Source organism: Coturnix japonica, chromosome 12, assembly GCF_001577835.2.
Source record: "Coturnix japonica isolate 7356 chromosome 12, Coturnix japonica 2.1, whole genome shotgun sequence".
Taxonomy (NCBI): Eukaryota; Metazoa; Chordata; class Aves; order Galliformes; family Phasianidae; genus Coturnix; species Coturnix japonica.
In genome coordinates this window covers 15,831,323-15,844,808 of record NC_029527.1, presented here as the reverse complement: position 1 = coordinate 15,844,808, position 13,486 = coordinate 15,831,323, and the positions used below count along the sequence as shown (strand labels likewise).

At 46.3% G+C, this 13,486-nt stretch overlaps 1 protein-coding gene across 1 annotated transcript in view; it reads right to left on the bottom strand.

Annotated features, from left to right (window-relative positions):
- Positions 1-13,486, bottom strand: part of ITPR1 (inositol 1,4,5-trisphosphate receptor type 1) — a 144,696-nt gene that overhangs the window by 62,044 nt on the left and 69,166 nt on the right. Inside the window, 4 exon segments of the mRNA XM_032447330.1 lie at positions 1,443-1,478; positions 8,763-8,792; positions 11,944-12,055; positions 12,976-13,124. Of these exon segments, the coding sequence (XP_032303221.1) occupies positions 1,443-1,478; positions 8,763-8,792; positions 11,944-12,055; positions 12,976-13,124 (327 nt within the window).

Below are 13,486 nucleotides of genomic sequence, written 5' to 3'. Positions count from 1 at the left end.
AGTCTGCTCTGACACCAGCCAGCAGACCACATGGCATGCACGTGTGCCAAGACATTCTCATGGATTGAAAGAAAACACGAAGTCTATCTAATTAATTGTACAGGTATCACATGAGAGTTGTTAAGAACTCAAACCATGCATTATGTCCATGCACACGTATACACATATACACACACACACACACACAAACACTCCTTTCCCACTCTACACACGCTTCTGGTGGAAGTGGAGGCACTTGAATGCATGTGATCATTGGGAGCCCCTAACAGAACCTATGGGTTTTTCATCCCAAAGCCAAAGACTTCAGAGGGGATCCAGTGATACATTAAACAAAGTCCCTTGGAACGTGTAGATTTCCAAATCAAATCTCTCTCACTTCAGATGTTAAGTATGTGAAGGAAGTAAATATTCAGGAACTTAGTATAGATTGGAACTTCCACTTTGTAAAGCAGAAATACTTCCAATACCTTCTTGCTGTTTTAAAGCATTCTGAAAACACTGAAACATTCTGAAACTGTGCCATCCAGGGACCCATCTCAAACCAGCAGCCATCTTGCAAGCATCTCAAGGTCGTTCTGTGACCACCGAGAATTTCTGCTTACATTTCAACACAACCCCACAAAAACAGCAAATACAAAGGTTTGAAGCATCACAGTCCGCATTTTTTCCCCTCTGTAATTTCAAAACATAAACAGAATCAACATCCTCCTAGATTAAGACTCCTGTGTTATTTCACTTCGATTTGCACTGATAAGGAATCCAAATGTAAAATCTACTGATGTCACCTCTGGGCATCCCACCAATCCCAAAATGCTTTGAGATTTCAGCGACTTTTATCTCTTATCATCCCTGGGATGTCTCAAAAAGGAAAAGTGCCTCCAGCTGGTCACCTGAGCTGGGGACCTTCATGGAGTGAAGGGACCATTAATTGTTTCACTGTGGCCCTTCAAACAGGACACAAGGCTGCTATGGGATTGTGAAACTTCTGCTAAGTTCGGTTGTCAGCTCCAATTCCTTATCAGAGGTTTTAAAGTGAGATAAGGGGAAAACAAAATTCCTTCAAGGAATCATAGAAATGAAATCTCATGCTACTAACAAAGGAAGATTTCAGCAGATACTTCTTAAAGAGCCCTTCTATTAAAAGCATAAGATCAACAGATGACAGGCCTGCACTACCTCGGATACATTAAACTACTTTTTCTTTGGGTCTGTAGCTTCATCCAGGAGCAAAAGATTTGGGAGCTGGTTTACACACTTTTATGTATTTTCAAACTATCTTGCTGATGCTGTACCAGACTGAAGCACTCCAACCATACTTTTCACTGTCTACACCACTTAAACACACATTTCACAGGTCTTTTTTCTAGCAGCCAGACACTCCATCAGGACTACTACAAGACACCAATATTTGCTTGTTGCACAAATATGGGTGGGTGACACACCTCTACGGAGCTTTCCGCTTCTGGAGGTTGCGGCAGCTATTTGAAAGTAAAATGCAGAAAAATTAGTCATTCTTCAAGAGTCTTTCATCTCTACAGAAATCTAGTGGTCAACACATAGGGGAAGGGAACTAGCAAGCCACTCAGCTCTACCTGAATCATCACAAACGAATTATGGCATAATTATCACGTACACCCTCCCACCACCCACCGTGCTCCTAAGTTTTGAAAATGGAGCAGGTATCCTTTGAACATCCCAAACTACTTTGCATAAGCACAAAGGCAGGAGCTGAAAGCTTTCATTGCAGGTGCACACAGGCCCTCAACCCAGAACCGCGCTGTCGGGCAGTGTGCTCACGCTGCACACTTGAGATCTTCCACTTGCACATGGGAACAACAGCACACACATCACAGGGAACACAGTGCACGCATCCCCAGTGGGAAGCAGCAAGTGCTATACATCACTAGGAGACTTAACATGGCCATTTAAAATGGTTTCTATGGATTCTCACCTAGAAATGCACTTGTCCTGAGATAAAAGACAAGTAATGCAGTACCAAATACAAGTAATGAAATATAAAGCTTAACGGCGACAACTTCTCAGAACACTGATCACATTGAAACACTGATGAAGACAAGCAACTTTCATCTAGAAGAACTCAGACATACAACAGAGTCCTGAGCATTCAAATGGAACTGCCTACTTAATAGTGGGTAAATTGATTTAACCTCGCAGGAACAGACACTGAGAAATCAGGCTCTGATGTGATGCAGCAACACCCAATTAAGCCTCTGCTGACTGCCCTGTCTGCCCGGAGGGCACACAAACTAGACAGACAAATGGGGCACAGGCTGGGAGAGCAGCTGCAGGGCTTTAACCTGACATCCGCTGTGGTTGGGAAACACCGGGCAGAGGGTGGAAAGCTGTTAGGATCCCAAAGCCTAAATATGGCGAGATCCCACTTCCCAGGAGGGAGCCAGTGAAGTGAGCCCTTCCCCTGCTCCATGTGCAGGGGCTCCTTGGCAGGAAGAACCACTCTCTGTTCTCCTCCTAATGGACTTTCCTCCTGGCTCCCCTGCACGGCCTTCAGTGCGCTGCTTCCTTGCATTGTCACCTCACTTGGAAACCACACAAGCATGCAAACCATTTCTTTCTTGGCTTACTTGGAGCACGGAGTACTTGAGCCAGAGGACCAAAAGTTAACAGGAAGACCCTCATTTGTGCAGAGGAACACACAGTTCCTGCTCAGCGCGCTCCACTGAGCACACCCCTGGCTGCCTGTAGACTGGATACTGGGAAAGCCACACTGAGTCATTATGGAGTCTGGGCACACTGTCCTGACAACATCAGTACAACCTGCTCTGAGGCAGAGCAAAAACCACCTCCTCCGTTATGGGTTATCAGCAACAGCACGTACACCATAAGGGAAACTGGGCACCTTCCTTCCAACAGAGAAAGAAGCTGGGAGGCCAAGTGGACACGACTGCAGCTGGATTTTAGGTTCCAAACCAAAGTTCCCTAACGCTCAGTCTAATACCCCTGTTAATAAAACCTGCATGTATGTTTTGGGGTTGAAAATCAGCAGAGATGAACAGAAAATCAGTTTGATCTTCCCCAACTTAAACTGAAGAACAAATTCCTATCCCTTCCCACTTCAGCCCAGACAGCACGTGTACACAGAGCAGCGAGTCAGGACCAGCCCCACGAACTCATGTGCAAGCAGAAGCCGCAGGCCCTGGCAGGGCTCCAGCGATCATTTCACATTACTATGGCCTTCAGCAGTCTTTCAGTAAGAACACACACTCCAAATACTGAAATCACCGTTCTCTGTGACAAAATGGGTTAAAGCAGCAAAGAACCATTGAGCTGCTGCGCTATGCTTTACGCTACCCTCAGTACTGCAAAAGCAAAGTATTCTCTTACGCTGTAAGAAAAGGCAATGCAGATGGAAGCAGTCATTTTGCTGAAGTCCTCGTGCCTCCATACCCCTCAGTCTTCCACCCAGAAGGAAGGCAGTGGCTCTGGGAAGGGGCTCAGGGCACCTCGATAGCTGCCAGCTGGAACACAACGGGCAGCAGGGACAGGGCAGGGCACAACACCGTGCCAGCTCACCAGCAGCACTACAGAAAAACCCCTCTTCCTTTTAAGTCTCCATTCCCACAAGGCTGGCAAGCAGACCACTCATCATTAGCTGTAACAGGAGAATTGCATTTCGTTTGACCTGTCGGTGACTGCAATGCCTGTACCATCCATTTCCCCAACACGGGCTGTGTGTGTTTCCCAGGGCTGTTTTTATCTGACTCAACAGTGGATGCGTCCACCTCAGAAACCACCATATCAGTGACAGCTCAAGCCTGAACTTGTTACATCTCAACCTGTTGACATTAGGAAGAAGTTCTGGTCTTTTCTTTCTTGCCCATAGAAAAGCATGAAAGTTTTATTTTCATTGCCTTAAAAAAAACACCAAAAAAATGAAATTGAAGACTTCAAGCACCCAGAACTGCAGGTAAAAAAAACAACAACAAGGGAAAATGGTTTGAGAAGATACAGAAAGGCTTTCATTTAGGTTTAAAGCCTCAGGATTGCTTTTCTCCTTTTTTAATGCAGTAAGAGTGCAGGACAGGAGTAGTGAAAACTGTCCATAGCGCATTTAAAAGGCAGGCAGAGATTCCCACTCATGTAGATGGGGTCTCCTCCAAATAACTTCAGCAGCACAGGATAGGAAACACCTCGCATTGTTAGGTTAAAAACGGCTGGAAAACAGCCTTATCACAAAAGGCTGCACACATCTGTGAGCACACAACAATGTAATAAAATACACATACAAACACTTCCAAAACAAAAATCAGAGCCTTTTTTCTTCAGTCCTACTGAACATCAGGATTTCGACTGCCCTGCTTTCTCTGCCCTAACACTGCTCCTCAGCTCCTGTCACAGCCAGAGCTCCAGCTGGATGGGCTGTGCAGGCACTGCCATGAGAGTCCTTTCTCAGTTCTCCTTCCTTCTGAGCCTCTGTCCTCTCTGTGAAATACATCTGTGCAGCTCTTACTGGAGACACACAGAGCAAAAGCAAAACATCATTCCACCACCTATTCTGACTCATGACAGCAGACAAGAACAAGCTACATTGCTGTTCTTCCTAAGTCCTCAGTAATAACTGACAACTCTGCATGGGTTAAGTGCTATACCGTTACCATGTAGAACCAAGGAAAGCTGGGGTAGAAGAGCTCTCTTATCAAGCTCTGCCATTTCCATCTTGTCTACAAATCCCGCATTAGTAGTTTTAATTAAGCAGTAAGATGGTGCCGGTTTTTTTCTTGTTATTCTTACAAACAACCAGAAGTGTTCCAGTCTTTCTTTCCAGAGAGCTTACCAGTTCCAGTTCGTGCAATAAAAACAGTCCAAAGATTGCAGGATCTCTGAAGGAAAGAAAATATAAGGCAGCCCACAAAAATTTATGAGAGGCTGCATTTCCTCTCCTGGAGACATAACAAGTGAAGCACTGTCTAAGAGCAAAATACACAGAGATGACCTTGGTACAAGCTCTCCCTGCAAGGAAAACAGTTTAAAAATGCATCCCTTCAGCACTTCAGAGGTTAATAATTTTTCCAGTTCCAGTAATCAGATATGCACAACGTAGCCTATATTTTGCACTCTGCTCAGCTTCACAGTTTATCACTGATGAACGGCATCGTGGAGGTCACTTCAGTCCATCCCTTTGTGCCAGGATTTTTAATTCCCTTTCCACCTACGTGAAACCTTAAGACCAAATCGAAGAGAAAAAAAAAAAGACACAACCTCAAAATTCCACGGAGTGGTGATTTGATGGAGATGTGATTTGATGATGATTGTTTTATCAGCTGCATAAAGCATCATTAGGACCATAGAATGGCTTGGGTTGGAAAGGACCTTAATGACTTGCCAGTGTGGGCTGGGTGCCCCTGGCAGCTCAGGCTTCGGGCCCCTCCTGGGATGGGGCACCCGCAGCTCTCTGGGCAGCCCGTTTAGTGAATTAAAAAATAAATTTAGGAAATGGGGGCTTATTCTATTCTGTTATTTTCCTTCAAATCCTAAACATCCTCAGCACCAAACTGTTGTTGCGGATGCTGGGCTGGGTCTCAGACCATTGGTGGGGGTGGAACCAAGGGCGCAACCCCACAGCAGTGTGCTGGACCTGCCCATCTCACCCCACTGCAGCCATGGGGCCATAGGGCAGCTGCGTGCCGACAGCCATTGCAGCAGCCACCGGCACAGGGTTGGCTGCTGGCAGCCACGGACCCAAGGCACCGTAAACAGCTCCGCCGCCTTTATTGGCAATTACTGCTGAAGGTCACACATCAGCAGCGAGCCTAAATTCCAGGAAAAAAAGCTGTTCTTATGTAACTGCTGCTTGAATGTTGGCAGGTGCCCAATGGAGCAGTTCGCTGCAATGTGGCTGGGAGGGGAGAGGGAAAAAAAAAAGAAAAGTAGGACATCTCCCAGTCACATTCAGCATCCTGAGCATGCCACCTGCAGGTCAGCACTCAGAGTTCTCACCTTCTTAATCCACATCAAGATTCACGTGTTCCTTCAGGACGCCTGCACTTCAGTGCAGCACAGCCACCCACTGGGGCCAAGGGGAGTCCAGGGTGGGGTTCAGAACTGCAGAACCCACACTTGTCTTTGGGTTTGGGCTTCTTGATGGGTTGGGGATCTAATGAAAAGCAAGCTTGTTGTTATCAGATACAACAACTTTGTTATCACTGCTGGGCACAGATTCACACTGGGCTACACTTAAGAAAAATTTAGGTTGGTCTTGCTGACAGCTCCCCCATAAATAAAAACACAGCAGTGCAGCCCTGAGAAATGTCCACAAAGAAAGGATCAGCCCAAGGGCTTTTACAGAGACCATATCCACCTCCAGACACAGTTAATCTCTATTGCTGAGGCTCCAAGCTCTGCAGCCCTGTCTGAGCTCCAGCCCCAGAGCAGGCTGCGAGCAAAGCACTCTCCAGGCTCTGGCATTGGGTTGCTGGGGTTCTTATTTTTATCAAAGCAAATCTTGTTCCTCCTCAACCTTAAGATATTTCTTCTGTTCTTTATTTTAATGCCAGTCTCATGCAGACCCTATCCCTAGAGATCTACAGGAACCTGAAATCTTTGGAAATACTGCAAGAATTGCTTTCCTTCTTAATGCATAATAGTCCCTCTCTTCAGAAGAATCCTCCTGCATGAATACTGCTGCAGTACTGGATGCTGGAGAGCTTAAAAAACATCTACAAAAGCTTAAGAACTCCATGAGTTCTAATCAGAACTCCAGCTCCTTCCTGTCCCTCCTTCTCAGCAGCAATGCTAAAAGCAACCTCGGGATAAATCCCTCAGCAGAGAGCACAGAACTGGGCCAAGTGAGGGCAGCGGGATCAAAGCACTGCTCGCTCCTGCACCGCACTGCTGATCCTTCCTGCTTTGCAGGGGTTTTCCTGCCCCGCGGTGGATTCCAGAGGTATTCACCTGCTGAGAAAGGCACTCCCTTTCTTCACCCTCAATTGCTAACAGGGGCTGCAGCTCCTGTTTTCTTCCTGCCATAAGTCCCTGTGACAAATGAATGCACCTTTTCATGTTGTGGGGTTCAGTGTGTCTGGAACACCATGCACTGGAATCGCCCTGCAGCAAGTGGAGGATGTGAAGTTCAGACTGCTCGTACACACAGAAATCCTCTGAAATCAGGCAGCTCTGCACTCAGTTATTTCACTGGAGTCTTACCCCGAGGGAATAAGAAGTGCTTCAGCTGGTCAGAAAAATTATATAATGCAGAGTTAGTCAGGGAGGGCATTTATTAGTTCTACCAACACTAGAGATAGCTGTGTTCTCTGCCCTGCACACGTACCACTGCCATGGTTGACAAGCTGCAAAAGGCAACACCAGGACTGTCTTTGGGAGTCACCAGTGGATCCAGACACTGCCGGATCCCATTCCCACACATCCAACACCTGTGCCCTCCAGTAGCTGCTCCACCACAGAGCGACAGCGTTCCAACACTGCAGGCTCGAGAGCAGATCCCAAATTGCTCTGCACGCTCTGGCTGATTTATTGCAGGCAAAGGCAGTGTGTTAAAGCCAGAAACTAAGTGAGAAAGAGTTTCATGTTATGACTTAATTTGCAATTAAACAATTCATGGTTTTGTCTGAAGGTTCTCCAAGATGAAATGCTGCTGCTATTCTGGGATGCTCTGCACAACCTGGGGGTCCAGCACCTGACAGACGTGTTCATGTGCCAACAGGATCATTTTTCAGAGACACTGCTAGTATGCAATTCCCCAGGTAAAATAGGGGGGAAAAAATCTCATTTAAGAAGTAGTTGCTATTTCAAATACGATGTGGTTCTCCTCAGAGAAAAGTTACCCAGATAAATGCAGCTGATCAGCATCCAAATGGAGTTCTGCAGAAAGCGCCTTATAGTTCATCATCTCTTCCACTGAATAAACAGGAGCAGCACTGTGAGCATTTTAAAGGGTTGAATTTTGTTGCCTCTAAATGGTTGGTTTGGGAGATAGCGCAGGAAACAAAACAAGAGGAAAATGCCTCTATTTCCCTGGCATTCCAGTGAAATAAGGTGCTAGCCCATTACTTTCTGAGCATCATACATTGATGCAAGAAGAATCCCAGTCTTTGTGCCCACACTGTTTTTAGGTCTGCCTGAGGAGGCTGCAGCAGCAGAGGCAGCTCAGAGCTTTCAGCCTACACCCAACATGCCTCCTCTGGAGTCCTCAGAAAGCCTAATTCTCCACACAGAGCCTTCCTGCCTGCAAACTGCTGCACCAGGCCCAGCAGCACAGAGCGGTGCCCACTGCCCTCCTGCTGCTGCTCCTTGGGAACAAGTCACATCTCACCACCATGCAGCTCAAGCAGGAGCTGCTCCCGCAGCCTCCCAGCTTCTTCCACCTTCTCTGCTAACACCACTAAAACCAGCATTTGTCTTTTCATAGAGCTGACAGAACTTGCGCGCAGCTTTCAGTGTTTTATTGCAGCTGAAGGCCGATGCTTTGACAGTGCTCACAGCAGTCAGTGCTTCAGAAGACTCAGAGCTGGTTCCAGACCTGAGGAGAGCTCCTATGGCACCAGGAGACTGCCAGGAATTCAAATGGCATTTGGACTGATACTCCAAGCAATGACACGTGGAATTAGTTACAGTAACTATTCCCATTATAGACACATGGCAGACCGAGACCTCCACTACTGCACTGACACAGGCATACAGTGCTGGAGACAACAGGACAGGTCACAGGCTGCTCAGGAAACAAACACCATACAAACAACACCGGAGAAGAGAAATAAAATTAAAACCTCAGCATTATCCAATTCAATGGTAATCTGCTGGGAAAAGAAAAAGAGGGGGAAGAATTGAAAGCAAGCATTAGTAAGAGAAATTACAAACAGATCTTACATTAGGATCCTATCAATCATTTAACACTGACACCATAACCCACCATTGTGCTTATTTCACAGCATTGCTTCGCCCCGGGCGTGCGAGGGCAGCTGAGCTGGGAACCCAGCAGCCAGGTTTCCAGTTTGGAACAGGAGCAGAATTCTGAGATCTAACAACTGGAGAGCTGAGCTCATCAGCTGGTAGGCAGCAGGACGAGGTGCATGAATGACATGTTTCAGCTAAGTAAAAAATGTGGGTCTAGCCTACACTGTCAATGGAGCAGAGCTTTCAGCATATTGAATGCACCATGGTATGTTCCCCATCCCTGAGAGCGCCTGAGCGTGTGCCAAGAGCAGGAGCCTTCAGCAATATGGAAAGCTTCGAGCCTTCCCACAGGCTTCTGTGCATCTGCACTCTCACCACACTCTTTGCATGCTGCAGAGGAATCCCAGCTGTTTAATGAAGGCCTCAGCTCATGGGATGAGGCAGCGCTGTGCTCTCACCACGTCTCCACCTCCGGAAGGGACAGCACGGGGGCCAGGAGGGTGCAATATTTCTACTGTTTGTGCTGGAAGATTCAGTGGGAAAGGAGAAGTGGGGCCGTCTATAAATCAGACTGTTCCAGGAGCAGCACACAGCATGCCAGCAGAACCACACGCTGTGCTCAAGCTGGTCTTGAGCTCCATTGCTGCTGGGCACTGCTTGCAGCAACCCATCACCTACAGCTGCACAGTGGGGATGGTCGGCATGCTGCTGACAGCATTAAGATCTGCTGCTTGCATGTAAGGCCTCCTGGCCTCAGAACAGGTGGATAAGTTTCTCTTCCTTCTTTTTATGCTTCAGGATGACTGCAAAACCAAAGGCACTGTCTCATAAGTGGTAACTAAATCCAGGGGAGAGCCCATGAGTGCGCCTCTCACAGCCAGGCAGCAGCTGTCCAACACTGCCAGCAGCCCATCCATAAGCACTCAGCTGCTTTCTCACATTCAGAACTTCAAGGGATGTTCTTATTTTGCATTATGTAACTGATTTGCTGTAATGCATTTTCTACACTTGGAAGCCTAAGAATCGTGTTGGACTCTCAAACAGAACAGTCCGTCCCAATAACTGCACCCTCTGGAGATGCCACTTTACCCAAGCTTGTAAAATTCCAAGGTATGCTTGTAAATGAATTTCTGTTTGGAAAAACCAACTGGCATACTGCACCAAGAACTCAAAGCTCCTACTTTTTTCATGCATAATGTCCACAATCTCTACTACTCCAGCTGACCTTGGAGAGCCTCTCTTGGCTGTTTTTTAATGGGAGAACGTACACTGATAAATTCACTAACAACATGTACTACCAAACCTGACATTGTGTTTCAGCTTTTATATCCTGTTGCTTTGGGCATGAGAAAGTATCAGCAAGCACCAACACTTGCTAAAACAGATCACCTCACCCAGCTCCCTATTGCCAGAGCAGCCTGACTTGTGCTGTCTGCAGCCAACCCCTTCCAGACCTGACCTGCACCTACTGCACATGTCTTCATAAAGGAACATCAGGGCTGAAGACTTCCAGCTGTACCAAGAGGCCAAGCAGAGGTCAGAAGATTGCCTCAGGGCTTTGCAGGGAGGGGGCTATGACTCAGCACAGGACCCTGACACTTGAGCAGATGAGGGCAATTCATGGAAAACAAGCTGAAAGCTGCAGCTGCCCCATCCTACCAGTCTACCATCCTGCCTATGTATGTTTCTTTCCTGCAGTTTATTAGGGCCCTTTCCAAAGTCAATGAGTTTACAAAAAAAAACTGCTTCAGCAAAGCAAAGACGATTCCTAAGCAGCACAGTACTGCAGAACAAACTGCAGCCACAGCCCAGAGGTGGGCTGGATCCTGAGAGGTGCACATGGGAAGGGAGCATGCCCTGGCCATCCCTGCCCTCTGGGCACTTTGTGAGCAGCCTCCCTCCATCCCGCCCTGCTGCGTGTTCAGCTGGGTACACTCGGGTCGCAGCCCACACACGTGCACAGCCACATGCGTGCAGCCTCCCTGTTGTGTTTGCTCTCTCAGCTCCTGCAGGTCCCTGCCTCCTGCTGAATGGCAGCAGAGCGCTGTGTTCCGCTCCTGCGTCCTCCTTTCCAGCTATGCCAGACAAAGCAGAAGTTGTCTGGGTCATCCCAGGTGGTAATTCATCCCCAGTGATGCCACAGCTTCTCCCTTCCTCACAGCTGCTGCTATAGCTACAGTTAATATTCATATTATGAAGCTGTCTGAGCTCTAAAGCTTTTGCCTTTTTGGGCTGTGAATCTAGCACTGTGCAACAACTTCAAACCCTACAGCACGTGCTCATCAGACACGAGACACCATCTGCTCCCAGGCACAGGCTCCCAGCTGCAGGGAGCATCCTTCCACACCACTGCTTCCCAGCCCCAGCTGCCAGCTCTGACCTCTTCATGAGCACGTTCACCCAGAGGCTGTACTACGTGCCTGCTGTGTGGCATGTTGTTAGGCTGCATTGCTTAAAAAATGTAGGAGATGCTTTAGATTGGGAGCTTGAGATGGACTGCAGGAACATCCAGATCCCCAAACACATTGGCATAGACACGCTTCCAATTCAGAGCATTGGTCTGCAGCTACAGGAAAACATCCCTCTCAAATAGACAAAGAAACCATACATAGGAAAGGCAAAGAAGAGAATGGAAAATACAGGGGTGGCTGAACAGTTTCCATCTGTAACTCACAAGACGATGACTCAGATGTATATAAGTTAAAATCAAACCACTAAATATCCTCTAATCGCAAGTGTATGTGACCTGATGAAGCGACACCTGGACCCAAGAAACAGATATAGACATTATATTCATTGTAAAAAGGTAACCATCGTCAGCAACTGCAAGAATTACGAGTTAAACTTGCAAATTTTAAGTAGGAAACAATAGCACCAGGCTGACCTTTTCCATTCTTTCTGAAGTTGTTAGCTGAATACAAATCTTTTGCTCTTTCTCCAGTACAGAAGTGCTTACACATACAAAACAGCCTGAAAAAGCCAGAAGTTGATTTTCCTTTCCTGAGTAATAAAGGCAGTGTTGAACATGGAATGACAAACTGTCAATTACGTTACCTTTTCTCCATAGCCTCTATCTTTGGTCATCATTTCCCTGAGTGTCTGTAATACTTTAATACATAGTTTCTCTTCGTTCTCCTCTAGCAGCTGTTTAGTATGCTTTATTAATCTGAAAAGAAACAATCATAAGCAGTTCATTTTAATAATAGCATTCTAAGAGTAGGATAAGATATGTGGCTCCCTTACTGAATTTAAGCTGCAAACAGGGTTTTATTAAAACATAATTCTGTGTCTCTGTTATATAACTGTTTGGGGAATGTTCTCAGTAGCAACAAGTAAGAAGCCACCACAGGCTTTGGTAAAGCTGCAAAGGAAACACACAGACAAGCAAGGCAGAAGAACTAGATAAAACCATCTGATTACAGGCAGAAAGAAACCAGAGGAAGGCACCATATAATTTAAGACTCAATAGATCTCTGCAGAACAAACACTAACAGCAAGGAGAAATTTGTTCCACACACACTTTGTTGAAGACATACTGGGAGTCCTCAGTAGCTCAATTTGAAATCCACTCTCCCCAGCGTTTATTAATTACTCAGTTACCTGGTTTCTGTGATCTCCGCACATAACCCACCTCTCCAGCAGATGATCTGAGAACCTGGATTCTGCCCTGAACTGCCCTCCAAATGACCCTGTAATCTTTTCCTTCACTCCAAATTTGGGCATCTGAGTTAAGTAATGCATGAGATAACAATTGATTTTGACACAGTTCCCCAGTATCGAGAGCTACAAGGACAAGCGCCTTGCAACCATCACTGAGGTCAAAGACAAGAATCTGTTCAAGGTTGTACCTTCATTTACACATGCTATATGTAATACAGCAAATAGGCTTCTAAGCAATAACTCTAGGAGCACAACCCCCGACACCAGCAGCTCACACACCCCTAAACAAACACTACTTACCATAGCAAGAAATACCAGCATAAAGCTGGGCAAGAACAAATCCCTCCACAGAGCATGGGGTGAAAACTGGTAAAAAGCCAATATTACTAAAAACCTCCCAACATGTCAGATTTCAAGATGACTTACTTGCAAATGAAACCTCCGCTTTCACATTTCCTTCTTGCGTCTGTGTTCTCTGGGAAGAGCAGCTCAGGTCTGTGAAGCACATCTACCAGTACTGACAGCTCTGCTTGGACAAGAGGACGTAAACGATCCTCTAGAGCTGATACAATGTCCTAGAACACATTGAGATGTTAAACATTAAACACCTATATTGTTATATACTAATTAATGCTACAAACTGCAAAAGAGGAGCCGGAGAGTTAGGCCTATCTTGCCTGGACACTATCAGGGTACTTATGCTTACATATACTGATAAAATTATGCATAAATGGGAGTCTTCCCTTTTCACTGGTGTTTGGAAAGCTGTAGCTACCTGACAATAAAAGGATGTTCATGCTAAAACTTCAGCACTCTGAAAAAACTGAGATATACGTGAAAGCAGAGAGAAAAAGTTTAATCACATTAAATGAATAGAGGGGAATGGATAGAGAGGGACAAACCATTTAAGTGAGAATGGGCTGGGCAGAGTTTTTAC